The following is a 20,995-nucleotide window of genomic DNA, read 5'->3' as shown; positions in this document are numbered from 1 at the left end:
TATTGGAACTAACTGAGAGAATGATCCTCTCGTTATTTCATCTTTGGTGCATAGGAATTAGTGCTGGTATCGGTAAATTAAAAACATGAACTAGATACGTTATTCTTTCAATTTATTTAAAACAAATCGACATACCTACCTATAGTAACTAAGACTAAGCATAATACTTCTCTAAAATCGAATCTATGTAAAACAGATCGTACAGGCATTGTATGTATCACAATGCTGATACGTTGTGCTAGGAAGTCGCCAGCTCTTCGGTCACCAGTTACCAGTTACTTTATATTTCCTATTTTATGAATATCTAAAAAACGGACCATCAGCCTGATTTGAACTTTAATAGGTCTACGTATTACATAGTTCGGATCTTCTATACACATCGTAGGTATCTAGATCTAATATGTACTTACTAAATTGATCTACCTAAGCACATTTCATTTCGAATTAGACCTTCCTTACCTATAAGTACTATTTATCTAATTCTTAATTTAGTTCAGTGAAGGAAAATAAGGCTTCCTTTTGTACCTTTTTGGTACGGAACCCTAAAAATGGACATATTTATGGGAACCCATTTAGTTTTTCTGTTCAGGATTGTTTTTTTTTACAATATAAATAGTTGTCTATTTTAGTAAGTAGTAAAAACTGAGTAAATAGGTAAGATTTATTCAGTTTTTACATACTAGTTATTTATTTTTCAAACTAGATGGGACTAGATGGGATGGGTGGGGAATGTCACGATTTTGCGTTTTTAGGTTATAAATTACCTATATATCAAGATGATACCTGTCAGTGTCCACATCGAGTTGAATAATATGTAGGTCTACACTATAGGATACCTACTTGTAAATATACGTAAACATTATAGACGAATTAGTTAAAATGCTATTTTTTTCGATATACCTGTGCTTAAATAATTTACTCCATTAAAATGAATGACTTTTCCTTTTGACAGAAAGTTCAAATTATATTGTAAGTTTTTTGTGGATTGGATTCTTTTCATTAAACTGCGTTCGATTTAGTTATTGTGGGATTGGGACCTAGTAAAAAAAAATAGATACCTAAGCACTAGTTATTGGGGTTCCGTTGCCAAAATGGCTAAAACGAAATCTTTATAGTTTCGCCATGTCCGTCTGTCTGCCCGTTTGTCGGTTTGTATGTCACTGCCATTTTAATTGAAAACTGTTCAGCAAATAATGATAAAAAATAATATTAGGAGGGCACTCGCTACATGTATCAAAATGTGAAAATTTATTTCACCAAATATAACAATTTGCATATCAATCAACATGAAAAATTGTTTTAATAAACTGAATATTTCAAGAAATAAACGTCCGAAATTTTACATAGGTATTATGTTGTCATTATAATAATAAGTTAAAAAGTTTTGAGTAATCTATGGAACGAACATTAGATTATATTTATTGTGTTAAAAAATGAATATAAAAAGTAATTGTTAAAATTATGTTGAAATTGATGAATGTTTGTATTTAGAATGACGAGGAATGTAAATTATCAATATGATAGCGCAGTTGCAGGTTAATGATAGCGCGAATAGTACACTTATCATTATCAAGTGTAACGACGCTGCGCGCTGCGCTGTGCGAGGTCGCGGCACGAGTAGCGCGCACGCAGCGTCTGCGGCGCCAATCACCGCTATCTCCCCTCCGCAGGGCCGGATCGGCGCTGAAGGCGGCCAATGGCGCGCACGGGGCGGAGCTGGGCGAGCTCTCCGGACTGCTACACGCGGGGCTCGTGAAGCGCGAGCCCGAGGACCTGAGCCGCAAGGTGGCCGACGAGCCCGAGCCGCACGCGCACGCGCTCAAGCCGCCGCGACACAAGGTGCGTCACACGTCCGTACGCCGCCGTCGCGCGCGCACGCACTCACACACTGCTTACCGGTCACTCATGTATTATTTATCGCGGTCTACGTACGATGCGCCGGGCTCCGTGCTCGCGACGCACTAGCCGCGCCCGCCCGCGCCCTAACCCGCTTTACCCTGATGCACCCTATCCCCAGGACCTGTATACTCACCCGGGATTATTCATGTGAACGTGACACCGACCATAAACCTTAGTGTACGTGAAGCTGTGAACTGTGCTTCGACGCGGCATGTACGCGTCGACGTTGCGGAGCGGACAGTTGTCGTGGGAGAACGCGTGTAACAGACGCGTGTGTCCGCAGGTGGCGGTGGGCGAGGTGAGCGAGGCGGCGTCGCCGTCGCCGGTGCCGTCGCGCGCCTCCTCGGCCGGCTCGCTGCTGCCCGACGCCGGCATGATGTACGCGGCGCAGATGTTCGCGCCGCCCGGCACCCCCAGCCCGACGCCCTATGGCGACCAGTACTCGCGGCAGCCCTCCGGTGCCGCCTTCGCCGCTGAGCCCTACTACAGAGAGTACTTTGTGGGTGAAGGCTACCAGCAGAGGTCCGCGCCGCCCTACGGGGACGCAGAAGCGGCACCGGGGTCGGCTTTTGGCGAACGGTACGCGGCGCCGCGCTACCACAGCAAGAGCGTGATCGCGGCGGCCGGGCTCACCGTGGACCTGCCCTCGCCGGACAGTGGCATCGGCGCTGATGCTGTCACCCCCAGGGACCACACCGCCGTTCAGCAGGTCGGTGCACACCCGGGCGCGGGCGGGCGGGATGCTTACACCACACAACTCACCACACCATCAACACACAACACATTCACACATACCTATCAACTAAATAGTTAGTCTTTCTTTATTATGATATCGTCTTAGAATTCAATCGATTTTATTATCTTCTGTATACATGATGAATAAGTGCATTTTATTTTAAATATGGAGGTTATTATTTGCTATTATTCTAAATAGGTACACCTCATGACAGAATGTCAGTAGATATGCAGAAGTTTTTTTTATTAATTAAGTCATCAAAGCCCACCCGCGCTCAGCTCTAATTACCAATATTTAATCAACGCTGATAACCTTATAAGTCTGTTGCCGGACCATACTTTTTTTTGTGTTATATATTATTTCTGCTAAAAGGGTTTCTAATCAGCAAATTAAATCCAATAGGAACTCCAATGTTTGTCCTTTTAGGTTTGGTGACATGACATAGTTTAATTGGAATATTAGTCATGCTTATTAGGTAGTGAGTACATTTAAACACTTGCATGAGGTGCAATGGTGTAATTGCTCTTTGAGTTAGACAATGGCTCGCCGCAGCGTAACCTTCGGGGTCAATCATGCGCCATGTGCCTACCCGGAGCGTTAACAATGTTTGCTAAAATTAAAATAACAAATGGACCAGACCATACCCCAGTTAGGTGATAAGCTGTTTTGAAGGACGGCTTTCGGGGCGCGGTGCGCACGAAACAGGCAACTGACAATCTAGCACCACAATGACACCGGATTGAGTTTATTAATTTGCCTCTTGCTGAACCGACTCGAGCTTGCAATTCAGTCTGGCACTATATAAATTCTGCTTGATGTTTACTGTCACCTTACTAAGCGAAATATGAGCTAATCAAATTAAACGAGAGCAATAGTAAAATGTAAAATATACGGCGGCGCTACTAACTCAATTGTAAAGTTTGCCAACTGCGCGCTGGGCATGGCCTGTTAGTAGAATACCTATGCAATTCTCAGCACATTAATTGACTCGACTCGATTATTGTTTACGCGCGCGCGACCACTCAATCAACTCTTTATGGCATAGAAAACTGATTGTAATGACACCTATACCCGATAGTGAGAACTAATGAAGCAGAACCCAGGTACCTAATATGATGTTCCTGTATTAATCTTCCGATTGTCTAATTAGTTCACAAGCACAGCGAATTATTCATACACAGTTACAGCCTATAACACAAAAATATGAGGAATATCATTTACAATATATCACGATTTGCTTAAAAATATGTATCTAATTTAAATACCTTGTTTCCTAACGTGTTAATGTATTATTCATATACCTACATTTTTGACATTTAACTGGGACTTGAATCATTTTTTGTAGAATATACTTTTACAGTGTATTAACAGTTTGACTAAGTTTCGTAGAAATATGTGATAAATATTATATATAAATAATATAAACAATTTTATACAATTCACAGTAAATATTTCCAGTAGGGAACTAAGCTACATTGTATGTTAACAGTTACAAACAAATAGACAAAAAGTAGATACATAAATGTGTTTAAAATAACGTCATACCTGCAAATAGCAGATAACTACTTAATGCCGATGACACACTTACAATGAAATTTTAATGAGAAACCATTATCATAAATTAGTTGCCAATTGGACTTTATTCACGGAAGATTTCGACATAAAACATTAGTATAACAGAGTATCTCTCAAAACACCCGTCGTAATTGCTTATTTATCAAAGCAATATCCGTTGGCCGGGGAAAACTCGCGAGACGCTCATTACGCCCCGCCTCTGCGACCTTTCGAATTAACTCGGCGTTAAAATGTCCACTACAATCGTAGTTTTAATAAAAACACCTACACCTGAGCATTTCTTGTTGTATACAATAGGTATAACGTTCCTACACTCAATTTGTTAGGTGTCATTTGAGTGAATTTGAATAACTTAATATGAACCTAATTATCTACTTTGTTTACTAAACTATAGATGAGATTATCAGCATATTTAATTATTCTTTAATCGTAGTGATTTACATAATTCATCAGGCAAATATTGGCAAAAGTGATTAATCACCAGATGACTAACTAAAAAACAAGTTGGAAACTAATAAGAATTACGAAGAGAGATTTTAATATAGTAAGATTAGTAAATCATATCTAAGTTATTATTACTCTACTATGGCGGAAACTACTTAAGGACACGACGGTCCCCCGTGTTATCATCTCATTGCTTCGGCATTGGTATGGGAACCAAAAAAATTGTGTCAAGTGGGCGGGCGCCTTGTCCGAGGAATACGTGATGCAGTGCGGGGTCAGACAGGGTGGTTTGAGCTCTCCGTTATTGTTTAATGTTTATATGAACGGCCTCATCGAGGAGCTCAGCAGCGCTTATGTCGGCTGTCACGTAGAAAACATATGTGTTAATAATTTAAGCTATGCTGATGACATGGTGTTGCTGAGCCCCTCGATGGGTGGTCTAATGAAATTGTTGAGCATTTGCGAAACGTATGCTGGGGCCCATGGGCTCAGGTACAATGCCTCGAAGAGCGAGCTCCTGCAATTTAAAGCAGGTAACAAAAGCTACATTATGCAGGAGGTTAAGCTGTGTGGAACTCCATTAAAGAGAGTGGATAAATTTAAGTACCTGGGCCACTGGGTCACAGACACACTGTCTGACGTCGAGGACATCGAGAGGGAACGCAGGGCCCTTTGTGTCCGCTGTAACATGTTGGCCCGCAGGTTTGCACGTGCTAGTAAAGAAGTGAAGCTCGTGCTGTTTAAAGCTTTTTGTCAAACTTTCTACACGTGCGGTCTGTGGGCTAACTTTACGCAGCGGGTATATAGCGCTCTAAGAGTCCAATACAACAATGCATTTAGGATGCTGTTTAGGCTGCCGCGGTATTGTAGCGCCTCAGCAATGTTTGCAGAGGCTAGAACAGACTGTTTTTACGCAATCATGAGGAAGCGTATCGCGTCACTTCTCACACGCAGTCGAGGCAGCACAAACGGCATCCTAAGTACATTGGCGCAGCGGTGTGACTCGCCCCTAGTCAAGCGGTATGTGCAGCTACACTCACCTGTAGCTGTGCTGCCGCGAAACTTGTAAATATATTAGGTTTTTGTTTGTTTCCGTCCTTGTATCTGTTGTGTTTAATGATTGTATCTTTTCTTGTTACTAACAATAGATGTATAGGTTGTTGTATTTACTAACCCTATGGACTTGATGGTTCGAAATAAAGTTATTTATTATTATTATTATTATTATTATTATTATTATTACTAAAATAAGATTGATTGTATCGCTAAAAATCCTAGCCTAGTAAGCAAGCTAACCGTAGCACCCTAATTGAGCCCAAAGGCGGGCGCTACGCGCTACGAAATTAGGCAATCGTAGGAAAAGACTTCAACGCGTTCCTCGCCAGGTGTCATTACAATTCAGGAATTTGATGATAGGAAACTCCGACACCAAAACACGTCGACGCTAAAAATGGAGCTTTAGTCCGAATACCTCGGAGTTAATTGCACGAACGTGATTTGAAATTACAATCCATTTCGCAAATTGCGGTCAATTTGACATATATATTACATAGACAGCATAAATACGTACTTTGAATTTTTACAATATCCGTTGTACGTACGTACGTTGGTGAATAAACTTGCAAATGTATGTGATATTAGCCTCATAAGTTTATGGAGGAATATAACATTTATATGGTACTTATTTACAATGTATGTATTTAAATTAAATTGTCTTTACACACATAACAAAGAACACACATACTATACTGCTGGCATAGTGTGGTTTGGTGCTGGAGTTTATGTTGTTGCATGTATGTTTTTTTTTTTCAGAAAAGTAAGTTTTGAAAGACTTGATAAGTACCAATTTAGTAACCTTTGGACCACGTTGTTTGATATACTAACACATGATCTAGTGCCTATGTTTTCATTTCTTCTTCGTAAGAATATCATCCAGTTACGGCTTTCACGAAAGATGAATATGTATAATTTAACTCGCAGGTAGTGCTGTGAATATATGAAGGTACACAATTTAAAAAAAGAAATATTTATATACATATGTAAATATATATAACACACAACAATGTAGAAAATTGATACCGAAAATTTACGACAAAACATTTTATATAGTTCCTTTATTATGTATATGATTTAATTTCTTTTAGTTTTATTAGGTATTATTTGAAAGATAATAGACAAACAATAATAGTAGTTTAAATTATTGGTTGACGTTTGTTATCTAAACATTGTTCTTAGCGAATATTAATAAGTGGGTGAACAATTGCACGACTATGTTCTTTCGTGACAAGGAAATTAATTCGAATATCTGTCATAACATAACAATGCGACTTGAATATTTAGTTCACAGACAAATTGCATTTTTGAACAGACATTTAATTGACAACTGAAATCAGATTCTTTTCTTCTGTCAAAATCAAAGACATATGTAACTCCGTATAGACAGATAAAGTCCAAGAAAAAAACGTACCTCAAAATCATACAGAAAAAGGTACGGTGGCCTAGATGGCGATACACCTTTGGAGGGCGCTCGGCTAGAGGGCATTAATATTTGACATTTTATTTAACACATATCAAGCTAAGAATATGGGCCAAATTGTCAAAACTGAGGTTCAAAAGTTTTAAGCATGTGTTGAGAGATGGCTGTCTATGCACTGTGATTACACATTTTACTTTGACAGTAACTCTCTATAATACTCGATCCTCTTTGGTCAAAATGGTTTACTATTGAATTGGAATAGTGACGTCATGTTTAAGTTAAGTAATTAATTTTTTCTTCCGATTTATAAAATAAATATTAAGTATATGTAATTATAATCAATTATAGCTATATTCTATTTGTCCAATAACTTTCCCGTGGTTCATTAATGTTGATGCATGAATTGATTGTTTTATACAATTATAAAATCGAATAAAAAAGCCTATCTATATCTTTCCTTAAATATACTAACACTAGAAGTAGTCAATTAATTCAATGAATTTTATTAATCGAATTGCCTAAAACAGACACCGGCACTACCGACAAACTAATTCATCCAAAGTTTCATTCGCCTGAATACCTTAAGATAGATGTTCGTTTTTCCAACTAGCCTTTCACCTAAGTATGAGTACTTTGAGCTAATATTTATTTTTGTTGAACAGTCGTTCGACTACACAGTGATCTGCCAACAACCCCCGGAGGACGGGCGAGGGACGCCATCCGCGCACCACTCGCCGGCACAGCCCCCGCGCACGCGCCCCTGGCACGACTTCGGCAGACAAAATGACGCCGATAAGATACAGATTGCCAAATTGTAAGTGCATTCGTGTTTTCAGCATGCCATAGGGCTAACTTACATGGTACGAGATCTCGCATGCCAGTTTCATTTGCGGCATTTGATCGGCCGGCTAACGTATGTAACCTCAGTAGGCCTAGCACATGATTGCCGCGGGAGTATGTCGCCGCGAGATAGATCACACGTCTCCTTCTAACTGTATTGATGACATAAGGACGGGTAGTCTATCTCGCGGCGACATGCTCTCGCGGCAATCATGTGCTAACCCTGCAGCTATCAGCAATGTAGTCAACATTTCATGCGAGTTCGCGCGCAGTGCAAATAGGCCCTTATGTAAGATACAGACAGCGGTAAATAGTTATATTACACTTTGCCTTAGATATTCATTCAAATATCAAAACGGTTAAATTTTCTTTTAGAAAGTTTACAGTCTCGTTGCATTTGTTAAGGTGTATTGTCTAATGATAATCTCACAATCATTACATTATGTCAAACAATGGGATCCGGTGTAATATATAGTGTAATAGTAATGCTAATACGTTGACCGAGGAAGGTGCTAGCTCTTCAGTGTTTATTTTAAATTAGCAGTGCATTAGTCTAAATAGTATATTGTGCAACAAGGGAGGTAAGGGGGATTTTGTCAAGGAGTGTTAATAACTCGCGACAGCCGCAGGCTGGAGAGAGTTATAGACACGAGTTTACAAAATCCTTACCTCCTGAGTTACACACAATATTTTTCATCACATCTGAGAGGAAAACACAGAGAAACAAGTCATAAGGCAAAACCGTCAACGAATAGCAGTGTTGTACTGCCCGTTGCTATGGCAACGCGGTCAAGCGCAAATCGAGATGGCCGTCACCATTTCCTGCCAGATTGCAAATTATAACGATTTATCTACGTGAAATTTACAAAATAAATGTAAAACACACTGAAATAATTGTAAAACATAAATAAAATGCATTTTTCATACCGTATAATATTTTTTTATAGCTTAATAGTCAAATTTTAGTTGTGCAAAAAAAAATCCTTGACTGATTAAACTAAATTAAATTAAATATTATAGGACATTCTTACACAGATTGACTGAGGCCCACGGTAAGCTCAAGAAGGCTTGTGTTGTGGGTACTCAGACAACGATATATATAATATATAAATACTTATATACATAGAACACATCCATGACTCAGGAACAAATATCTGTGCTCATCACACAAATAAATCCCCTCACCGGGATTCGAACCCGGGACGGTGGCGTAGCAGGCAGGGTCACTACCGACTGCGCCAGACCGGTCGTCCATTACTCCCTTGGGAATAAAATAGTACATTATTCTTCAGTACTTACACGTAGACGCAATGAGACCTTTAAACAGAAAATGTGATGAAAAAGACATTGTCGGTTTTACTGTACCGTTAATATCATTATATTGTGTATCGTACTATGCTAATACTTATAAATTTATAGAGCGCGTTAATGTACGACGAGATGTATAATTTTAGTAGTTTTCCTTAAGCCAGGATAGTAGAGGGTCAACGTGACACATCATAATCGATATCGCGTCACCTTAAGACCACGTTTGCAATATATTACTATCAACGTAAATCAACATAATTGTATACCTAATTCCAATGTTGGCATATATTTTAATTTGATTCGTGGTCATAAAATAATTACTGTCCTCTTTTTGAATAAATCAAAGTATTCAAGCGGAAGTAAAACAATTTGCTGTTTCTAATATATTTGAACTTGAAATTTCCATACACTGATGAAGGCTTGAAAATTAGTTAAGCAATTGCCCTTCAATTTGGAGTCCTTAATTAACGCTCGAACCGAAAACGGAACAATTTTCTGAATTGCTGTAAACAGACAGAACAAACATTGGCATAAAACAGTTTGATAAAATCGTTTGTTGGTAAGTAAGTGTGGTGCGCGCTGGCACACCGTCTAATGCCCGAGCGACCTTATTGACCGACCACTTCGCACCTCGCCGCGTGTCTCGGCCAGGCCCTTTCTAGGAAAACATTTTGTACCGCGCGTCGCGTGTTCACCGCAATGCTGTCCTAAGCTAAAATAAAATTTCAAGTAGTAGTTCAACATACAGTCGAATTATTGTCACAAAGTTTAACAAAAATACCTAATATTGTATTTATTTGTAGTTTAATTAAACATCATTGATTAGTTTTCGAAGAAGAATACTTAATGCTTATGATACTGAAAGTCAAAGACAAAATGGCCAATTCTTGTGTGTTAAGGTAACATTTTATTAAAGTGAATAATTAACATGACACAGTAATTATTCTTAATAATATATTTACTGATTTACGAAGGCAACTGATGTACATCTGTGTTTTGTGGTCCACGGTTTGGCAAACATCCGTCTAATTTCTATTTAAAATAGCTTTAATTAAGTATTACTTATTTAAAATAGCTTAAATTCCAAATAACCGATTTACAGTTATACTATACTCGTAACTATTGTCGTTATTGGTAGAAGCGCCTACTGGCTCATCCATTTTCGTCATAACATACTTACCCTTCTTAGTCCATAATCAAACACCTACCGGAATTGAAATTGGACATTACAAGTAGGTTTTGTGGATTGTACTTACTTTTCACTAGATTCAGCTAGGTATTAAAAGTCGCTAGACAAAATCTACAAAGGTGTAAATAAGGTACAGTACTTATTTACACTTTTGTACCAAAGAAAGAAACGAAAACAACAAGGAAATGCTAAAAGTATTTACTCGTAGGTATAACTGTTTGTCGTTTTTGTGTGTATATTCTCACTTACAATGACCTCTGGCGGAGGGATAGTTTTTCTAAAAGGTGCTAAATGCCATTTCGTGACCATCGACTGTGCCAGTAGAAGGTGTGTAAATTGATGTTTTCCTTGATGAACGCTAATTGTGTTTCTATGACGGATATTAAGCTTACCTCAAACGTTTAGAAGAATTAATGCTAAACGTTTAATGAAATTACTTTTCTAACATTGAGTACATTTTATCTGAAGGTATAATGAAGAGTAAAATAACACACTGATTGTATCAAAAATATTGCCCTCGCCATTAATATTTATGAACATAATATGCAAGAATGCGTGGATGCCTGTCCCACGACGCATTACAGCGAATAACTTGCTGCACCTATTTGGTTTGCATTTTATCAAGTCATAATTAAATTACTCTTAAAAGGCTAAGTAACGCTATAACAGTTTTCTTTTAACGTTTACTGATTTTAGATTAAGACTGAAATGTGTTTATTTGTATCTGCGTTTAGGTATTCGTACATAATTTAGCCTGCATTAAATTTATTTGACTTTTTTTGTCGACTTCAAGAGACAAAAATACCAGAACATATACAACGATAATAAAGTGATTTGACCGGGTTTTATTAAATTGTATCAGTTGGTTAGTACCATTTAATAGGTACCTTTTAACGTGCATTTTACACGCACCATATTAAGTGTCTGTTGAATAATGGAAATAAATTTGTTTTCACGCAACCGAATATGTGGATAACTGACTAGGAAATGTAAGTACATACTACGCTTTATATTGTTGTTTATAGCAATTCTTTCAGATTATCTAATGATGTAGGTAATTGTTATTTAAATATGGAATATCTGATAAATAACACGTACTATTTAACACTAAGGTTTAATACTTTTACACAAATCGCCACCCTCGATAGAAATCGTCACAGCGATGGCGCTGCGCGGGCGACGCGGCGGCGGAAGCGCTCGTCGACACGATAAGTGCATTAGCATTATTATCTGGATAATAATTACTTGCTTGCATTTGGCCCAAATAACGCGGTCGCTTCTACCGTCTTAAATTACCTCGATACCGATACGGCGCTCGGTCCCGGCCGATAATCAACCCTCGGCCTCCTATCTGCCGAGTTATTCCGACGCCCTCACTAATGTTTGGCCTATTACTTACCACGCCGGTTAGCCACTCGACGGCTCCTCGCCTAGTTGAACTAATACTTCCAACTTCCAACAGGCACTTTATTTACCCATCCGATGCTCAACACAAAAATGAGCTCTTAAAAGCCAGTGACTTAATCAACTAATGTGTGCGTATGTGATTATCACTTCAAAATGGTATTTACATTCCTTGTCCGTATCACAGAATCGGATCTTAAAACGCTGTGTACCGTTAGTATTCTTAGTGATTTCAGAAAATGTCATTAGTAAACTCAGAAGTCTTGACGATTATATACGTAAATGATAACATTTCCGCTGTTTAAATCGCATTTTAATTCATGAGTTCATTAGCGAAGCAAGAAGTGCGATATCGCGTCGACAGTTCGGCATCGCGAATATCCATTCGGCATCGCGAATATCCATTCGGCATAGCGGCATCAATTTTTATTATAATATATTTTTAGGGTTCCGTACCTCAAAGAGGAAAAACGGAACCCTTATAGGATCACTCGCGTGTCTGTCTGTCCCTCTGTCACAGCCGATTTCTCCGAAACTACTAGACCGATTTACTTGAAATTTGGCACACGTATGTAAACAAGTGGCCCAAAGACGGACATGTAATATAATTAAATGAAATTAAACGAAATTTAATCATAGGGGCCACTTTTGGGGGGTAAAATTGAAAATTAAAAATCAAAGTTATTAGAACTATATTGTGCTACATATCAAATGAAAGATCATTTTATAAGCATCTCAAATATATTTTTTTTATAGTTTTTATTTTGGTAATTTAGAAGTAATTTAAGAAAATAAGCAAAAAATGACCATTCCCCCCCCCTTATCTCCGAAACTACTTAGCGTAAAATTTTCAAAAAAATACACGAGATAGCCCTCTACCTGTAGATTACAGGAAAACCTATTAGAAATCTACAGTCAAGCGTAAGTCGGAGTTAAGAGAAAAAAACTCAAATTGAGATTTTTCACTCACTGCCGCTGCAAGTACTTACTAAATGTTTTGAAATTTTGTGAGCGCCATGGACAGGTAGAAAGAAATTCATTTCTGTTTAGAAATTGTTAAAAATTTTAAGCATTTGCCAAAATGACTTAAGTTCCTACTAAAAAAGAGGCGCTTACGACTGTTTAGAACTGCACTGACCATAATATTGCCCTAATAGGTCCAAAAAATGGTGTATACATATATACGAAAACAAAAAAATTGTGCCACCGACAACCAAAATCTGAAGTCTATTTGCTCTATCTCTTATAGTTTCCAAAATATACGCAAAATCTTTAAAGTACAAATCTAGTATACGTTGCCATCACATGTCGTCAGGCGCTCATGACCTTTTTGTATGGAAATGTCGAAATCCGACTCGAACTTTACCGATTTTCATAGAAAGTTGTGTTTTATTATAGTTTTGAAGGAGGTTTCTTGTTTTTAACCACCAACGCAAAAATATTATAATAATAATAGGTTTGACGCTTGACATGTCTGTCTGGCACCATAGCTCCCGAACGAATCAATCGATTTTGATTTAGTTTTTAATGTTTAAGGTGAATTCGTCGAGAGTTTTTTTTTGTACCACGTAGGTGGCAAACATGCATACGGTCCGCCTGATGGAAAGCGGTGACTGTTACATATGGACGCCTGCCACTCAAAGAGTGGCACATGTGCGTTGCCAACACGACTCATTAGAAACTTGTACAAACCTGTACTTAGAAGGGGCCTGGGTGCCGACGACTCAAAGGACCGAAGGAAGGAGGGGGAAGGAAGGAAGGAGTACCGCACCCTCGTTGAGCTCTGGCTGCCTTACTCACCGGCAGGAACACAACAATGAGTAAAGTCTAGTGCTACTTGATTGCGGTCTTTTGTAAAGCGGAGGTATTAGACTCTGCTCTACCTTAGAGTATATTCAATTTAGTATTAGAGTTATCAGTCAAGAAATTTAAATGCAGTGCCATCTATTATTAGTTTCGACAACTTTTCATGTGACTTTCCATGCCTAAAGGTTCGCACAAGTCTCAAGTCGCGTAAATTACTTAGTAAATTTTGCCGAGAGACGGCGCTAAATACAATAATACTCATTAGAGTACCTATACTTCTAGTCAAAGACATATATAACTCCATATGGACAGATTAAAGTCTAAGAATAAAACGTACTTACCTCAGTACCACACAGAAGAAGGGCTCAGCTAGATGGCGCTAATATTAATATTAACACGCTTTTATTAGGTCGTCGTGTATGTAACTAACTATGTAATGGAATCTACGGAGGCTAATTTAACCATCTTCCAAGGATCGTAGCGATTACGCTACGATCCTTGGAAGATGGTTAAATTAGCCTCCGTAGATTCCATACATACAGCTGCCAATTATCATTAGATAATTGGCAGCTGTATGTATTTCTGATGACAGTACAATAATATGGTACTGTTGAACTGATCTGATGATGGAGCCGGATGATATGAACTGGAACTACATGATGGAACATCGTATCATAGCTGTTTTTGGGTTTCTTAGAAAAGTCTTGTAATGAACTTTGACTACGATTAGGTTTCAAGGTCTGATGATGGAGCCGGAAGATATGAACTGGAACTACATGACGGAACATCGTATCATAGCTGTTTTTGGGTTTCTTAGAAAAGTCTTGTAATGAACTTTGACTACGATTAGGTTTCAAGGTCTGATGATGGAGCCGGAAGATATGAACTGGAACTACATGATGGAACATCGTATCATAGCAGTTTTTGGGTTTCTTAGAAAAGTCTTGAAATGAACTTTGTCTACGATAAGGTTTCAAGGTCTGATGATGAAGCCGGAAGATATGAACTGGAACTACATGATGTAACATCGTATCATAGCTGTTTTTGCGTTTCTTAGAAAAGTCTTGTAATGAACTTTGACTACGATTAGGTTTCAAGGTCTGATGATGGAGCCGGAAGATATGAACTGGAACTACATGATAGAACATCGTATCATAGTAGTTTTTGGGTTTCTTAGAAAAGTCTTGTAATGAACTTTGACTACGATTAGGTTTCAAGGTCTGATGATGGAGCCGGAAGATATGAACTGGAACTACTAAAAAGATCAACGTAGTATTTAAAATAAGTTGGGATAGGGTTTTCTTGAGACCCTTAAGAGCAAATAAAGGGGGCTCAGGGGCGATCGAAGCCCCCACAAAAAAGACAGATCAACGTAGTATTTAAAATTAGTTGGGTTAAGGTTTTCTTGTGACCCTCCAGAGGAAATAAAGGGGGGCTCGGGGGCGAAGCCCCCCGCAAAAAAGAAAGATCAACGTAGTATTTAAAATAAGTTGGGTTAGGGTTTTCTTGTGACCGTTCAGAGTAAATAAAGGGGGGGGGGGCTCGGGGGGCGAAGCCCCCGCAAAAAAGAAAGATCAACGTAGTATTTAAAATAAGTTGGGATAGGGTTTTCTTGTGACCCTTAAGAGCAAGTAAAGAGGGGCTCGGGGGCGAAGCTCCCCACAAAAAAAAGATCAACATAGTATTTAAAATAAGTTGGGATAGGGTTTTCTTGAGACCCTTAAGAGGAAATAAAGGGGGGCTCGGGGGGCGAAGCCCTCCGCATAAAATAAACATCAACGTAGTATTTAAAGTAAGTTGGGATAGGGTTTTATTGTGACCCTGAAGAGCATGAATAAGGGGGGCTCGGGGGCGAAGCCCCCCGCATAAAGGAAAGATCAACGTAGTATTTAAAATAACTTGGGATAGGGTTTTCTTGAGACCCTTAAGAGCATATAAAGGAGGGCTCGGGGGGCGAAGCCCCCGCATAAAAGAAAGATCAACATAGTAGAGAATGCCTTAAAGCATGATTCCGCCTTTTGTACTGCAAGATTTTCTTTTATCACTGCTTCCAGTAGTTCCACAGGTGGTAAATGATCTTTATTACTACACGTGTTTCCGAGCTAGTGAGGGGAAAAATTCAATGTTGGCTGCTCGCGTGCGGTCCGTTTGTTAATGTAGGTAAGAATTTAGAATAGCGTCATTTTGTGAACATCAAAGGAGTGAGCCTTCTGTACTTGTACTATTATACATATATTCTGTGACAAAACTAACAACATGTGTTCCAAGTACAACATTCGAAATGCCGGAAAGTTAGTAGGTATCGACCGTAAATTGGCGAAATCCAATTTACGGTCAAATTAACACATGTGATGGACCCTGCCGTCTATAATAAATTGCCGCAATATGTGGTTGAAGCGCCTAGTGTGTCGAACTTTAAGTACCTATCGCTTAAAAAATTGGCTGGTCGAGCACCCGTTCTACACTTATGACAATTTTTTTATTAAGTACCTAATTAGAAAAATATTTTTGTGCATTTTTTATGTGAATATTGCCTAACTTTTTGTAATTTCAATCTTCTGTCTATTTATTCTCTAAGTATTATTGTTGTATGACTATTATTTTTTGAAATCAAATCTTGACGCGTAAAATGGCGTTGAATGAATAAATGAATATGAGTATGAGTAGTATGGTTATTTTAACCATTGAAAGTTTGTACGGAACCCTCGGTGGGCGAGTCCGACTCGCACTTGGCCGGTTTTTTGTACAAGCCAACGCTTACACGGAAAATTTAATTTCAACTACCTACCTTGATTCAGTTTTTGAATTACCACTAATAGCGTCTACGTGTACCATCTAACATAAAATATGGGAAGTAATTACTCTGATCAACATTATTACTCGCTTATGCATTTAAAACGTTAGAGAACATAATTCTATCCGGTAGCAGTTTAGTAAATTTCATTGAACTACCACTTATGAGATATAGGTAGGGTTGTCACCACTTAGATCCCGCTTAAATTAACTTTGAATGTGAGTGTGCCATAGAAGTTAGATTAGGCGTTTATGGTAACATTTTATCATTGCAAAGTATGTGCCGAGATTACTAAGTTCAACTATATAATAATAAATATCCTGGTAACTTGCTACGGAAATGCAACCCGTTAAAAAGATAGGACATTATCCCACGTGATTGGCAAATCCTGGGCTGGTAAATAATTGAGGTGCATCACCATTATGGTGTTGTGACGGTGCGTGTGTCGGCGAGGAGTGCACCTGGCAATCAGTACGCCGCTATTACGCCGCCTAAGCGTTCTCATTAACCGCCGCCCGCCGCTGCCCCGCGCCCTGCTAACATGCTATCATGCGTGCACCAACCCTAGCATTATCAGATAACATCTTTTAATTTTCTAGCTGCAGTAATAGCTGAGTGACCTCGATCGGTATCCTTTCAATATATTTCTTCTTACTTATTTAACGCTATCCTTTCCACTTATGTACGTAAGTTTTACTCTACCAATTTAATAGCTTAAACTACATAATGACTTAAGATTGCCATAGTTAGTATTTCGTACGTAACGCAAACAATACTGCTGCAGTTGCAACAAAAGCAATATAAATTTCAGTGAAACAAAACCTCAGGTACGTAGGCATTCGAGGCATTGTATCAGTCAAAGCATTCGTCTCGGGCATACAATGGTGTTTCAATTTCCATCAACGAACGATGAGACGATATCTTGGCGCATCAGTTAATGCACTTTACTGAATAGCGGGATTCACTAATGTAGCCCTCTTGGTTATCGAGAGCTACTGTATTATTTTAATTTCTCGATCGGCTTGCAACAAAAACGGTTTTGTCTACCACATGTGGGGCTGATGTAGTAAGAATAAGGTATGAGCTGGTCGTGCGGTGTGTAGTGTAGTCGGTGGGGCTCTGTATAAGGGCGCGCGGATTATGCGCATCTGATTTGGGCCGGGAGCCCTCCGCGGGACGCCCGGGCTCTTATCTCGGCATGCGTTTTTATTGTGAGCACTTTGTTGCCGCGAAGTTCTGAGGCTTTTTGTGCACTCATCAATTTCCGCGCCTCACCGATTGATTTATTCATGAACGGCCCTCGTCTTCACGCAGGAAGTGTCTTTTTTGGCTGCTGCATCGCTGAAATTTGTAATGAAGCTCATTGGAAAACAATGTGTTATTTATTACGGGTATGAGGTTCATATACCCGTTTACTTGGCAGTCGTTAACGATAGGTGTTATGAAAGTATTCTTGTTCTTCAAAACACCTAACCATATGGGTTCATATTATTAACAATAAATATTACGTTTTGTTCGATAAACGTTCATTAGTCTTTGATTCCATGTAAAACCAGCTTGCAAGAATATAAAGGATAAGGATAGTCAAAATGACAATAGAGAGCAACGTCGCAAATGGAAATTGCGCTTGGAATCACTTAGAGAGCATCAGATAGGCGAGCGCCGCGACCGATCCGTCACTGTCGGCCCGCGTTTGCATTACACGGCCTTTATCTGCCCATGCTCGGTTTAAATCGCAAACATCAGCGGGCCTGTTTACCAAATTGTTTCCAATAAGCTTTAATGGTGCAACCGCGAGTCAAGAATGGAATCGATGTAAAATGGCGGGCCGACATTCCGGATTAAATCTTTCATAATTATTTATTGCGTTTATCTCATTGCATTGTTTAGTGCGAGAGCTATAATAAAGTAGGCTGATAATGACGTTTCCTAGTGTCATTTGGTGTGACACCTCGGCGTCGTAGGCGTAGATTGGCGCGGCGACAAGAGCGGGCGCGCGCCGCTCTAACGAGCCGCGACACGCGATCAACTATATTACCGATTAGCGGGGTTTTCCTTCCGTAGATCCCTAGCTCAGGAAATCACGAGAAAACGGTTTTTCATCGCGTACTAACAACTGGATCTCTGCAACTTTATATAACGGCGGCCCACAAACATTGCTTGCGGTGCAATTAAGATTTCCACTTTTTGCACAGTGTTATTGCTCAGTTCATGGAAATTATTGTCGAGAACTTGTATCTGTAGATAAGCATCTCAAAGAAGAAATCGCACTTTTTCTAAATGCTTGTTGAGTCGGCTTGGAACATTGTCGTTTTATTTGCATATGCGTGAACTTTACCGCTTACGAGTGCTGTTAGCTTACGTTTTTAGTTATCTGCCTAGATCTAAGGCTACATTATGGTAGTTTCGTAGCAGGTAGTTTGCTTAACTGACTATACTCTGAGAATTTTACAACAATGTTGAAAGATTGTGACAACATTATATTATGTTATATAATTTACCTGCTGCAGTTGTCTACGGTACGTACTAGAGTCCAATCCTTTCCGCGACTCTTCTTCTTCTCCGAACAGACTTTATGTAAGGATGGGTGCGGCCTCTAAAATGTATTTAAAAATGCTGAAAATAATAATCTCACTTTAGTATTACATAAATTTCCATTGGAAAAAATAATCTTGACAAATAAGGATGACCCTCATGACCCTAATATAACACAAACGTTTATATTAATTTTATGTATTAGAAATAAATACGTTGTTATTTAGGTATACAAATGACATACGATATGATTGTGTAGGTTTTCGCCGTACGGCTTCAAGTACCACCTGGAGACGGCGAGCAGCAGCTCGCAGCGGCGCGAGGATGACCGCATCACCTACATCAACAAGGGGCAGTTCTACGGCATCACGCTGGAGTACGTGCACGACCCCGACAAGCCGCTCAAGAACCAGACGGTCAAGGTTAGTGCCATTAACTATGTTTTAGGGTTCTGTACCAAAAAGGTACAAAAGATAACCTTAAGGTACCGCTCTGTCCGTCTGTCTGTCTGTCACATTACTAAATATCTCGAGAACTACTTATGCTACCGATTTTTTATCAAGCTGCGACGCCTACTACACGTGGAGGACAAAGGGCAAAGTTGTTGTTTAACCACACGTGCCAATATTGATACCCGAGCAAGCGAAAGACTCCAATATTGAACCGCGAGCGTAGCGAGTGGGTCAAAAAGTGGAATCTTGAGCGTTGCAAGGATTTCAAGGCACGTAGGTTAAACAAACTTTGCCACCGAGTGAAACACAATTTTTTTACCACACCAATATGAACAAAATACTGACTATAAAACGTCAAACTAAATCAAATCCAGCAATCTATTTAATATTTATGATTCAAAATAATTATTTGTAGGTAAATTCTACCAGCCAGCTCAAGGCATCAATTTAAAATTTGTATACTTTGCACTCTTGTGGATTTTTATCCACAAGAAAAATTTAGAGAAGATGCAATTTTGCTATCTGTTTTCGAATAGCAAAATTGATCTCTACCTTGGTGTGGTCAAAAATATTTTTCCCCTCACTAGCTCGGAAACACGTGTTTTGTCCTTTAATACCAGCGGGTAAAAACGCATTTTATCCACTAGTGGGTTAAGTAATTTGACCTTGAATAAAGTCAAATTAACTACTTTAAAATTGATAAAAGTAGGTGAATCTAGCAATAAAGATGATTTACCACCCGTGGAACTACTGGAAGCAGTGATAAACGCATTTTTTGCGTTGTAGTTTCCTCGCTATATGAGGGGAAAAGTTTTGTGTTACACTCGGGTGCAAATGTATTTTACTTCTCGTGTGTTAAAAAACTCGCAAGTTCAGGATTCTATTCTCAAACCTCAACTACAAGGTTCAACTATAGAATCCTTTCACTTGCTCGTTTTTCAATTCCACACTCGGCGTTAAAATACAACCTTGCCCCCTTGTATAACAAATAACTATTGTTGGGATCATATGACTGAGGCCGTATAAATGTATTAGGTATATTTATGGATGTTGTTCTACAGTACATTTTTATTTTACCTACAGGGGTTCAAACATTTTACATAAATTACATAAATTAATCTTTTTGTGTACCGCTAGGCAGCTATCAAGTGGACTGGTAGATAGGCGCTTGAAATACACTCTATGAATAAACATGAATAGTAGTTACCGTCGATAGTGGCTGCAGCCCGATGACTTTTTATTATTAAAATGAATCGAAGCTATCGGCGTTAACCGTTGGCCGGCCGGATGTTTGCCCGCGGACCCTAGAAAGCCGCGCCGCACTTTAAGAGGCATAGGCAGTCGTAAAACACAACCGCGCCGCCTCTCACCGAACATCTCAATTTATAATTCTAGCGCGGAATAATAAAATGTTCGAAATTATTGCTCCTGTGCGGAAATGTAATCGGTGTTTGATCGATATTTACGAGCGGGATGCAACGTGTATAATTTTATTGGGTAGCCCACGCCGGGTGCGCCTACGCCGCGCCGCGTCAGA

At 39.2% G+C, this 20,995-nt stretch overlaps 1 protein-coding gene across 5 annotated transcripts in view; it reads left to right on the top strand.

Annotated features, from left to right (window-relative positions):
• LOC125225082 (protein grainyhead) overlaps positions 1–20,995 on the top strand; it is a 179,963-nt gene that overhangs the window by 133,923 nt on the left and 25,045 nt on the right. For 4 of the 5 annotated variants that reach the window (XM_048128610.1, XM_048128607.1, XM_048128608.1 and 1 more), the window contains exons 4-7: positions 1,671–1,839; positions 2,183–2,608; positions 7,793–7,944; positions 19,266–19,428. In XM_048128610.1, coding sequence (XP_047984567.1) covers positions 1,671–1,839; positions 2,183–2,608; positions 7,793–7,944; positions 19,266–19,428 — 910 coding nt within the window. The remainder of the gene's footprint in view (positions 1–1,670; positions 1,840–2,182; positions 2,609–7,792; positions 7,945–19,265; positions 19,429–20,995) is intronic. The other variant, XM_048128611.1, reaches the window with a different exon arrangement.

This window comes from Leguminivora glycinivorella, chromosome 4, assembly GCF_023078275.1.
Source record: "Leguminivora glycinivorella isolate SPB_JAAS2020 chromosome 4, LegGlyc_1.1, whole genome shotgun sequence".
Classification (NCBI taxonomy): Eukaryota; Metazoa; Arthropoda; class Insecta; order Lepidoptera; family Tortricidae; genus Leguminivora; species Leguminivora glycinivorella.
Note: the sequence above shows the minus strand (reverse complement) of the source record. Positions and strands in the feature narration are given on the sequence as shown.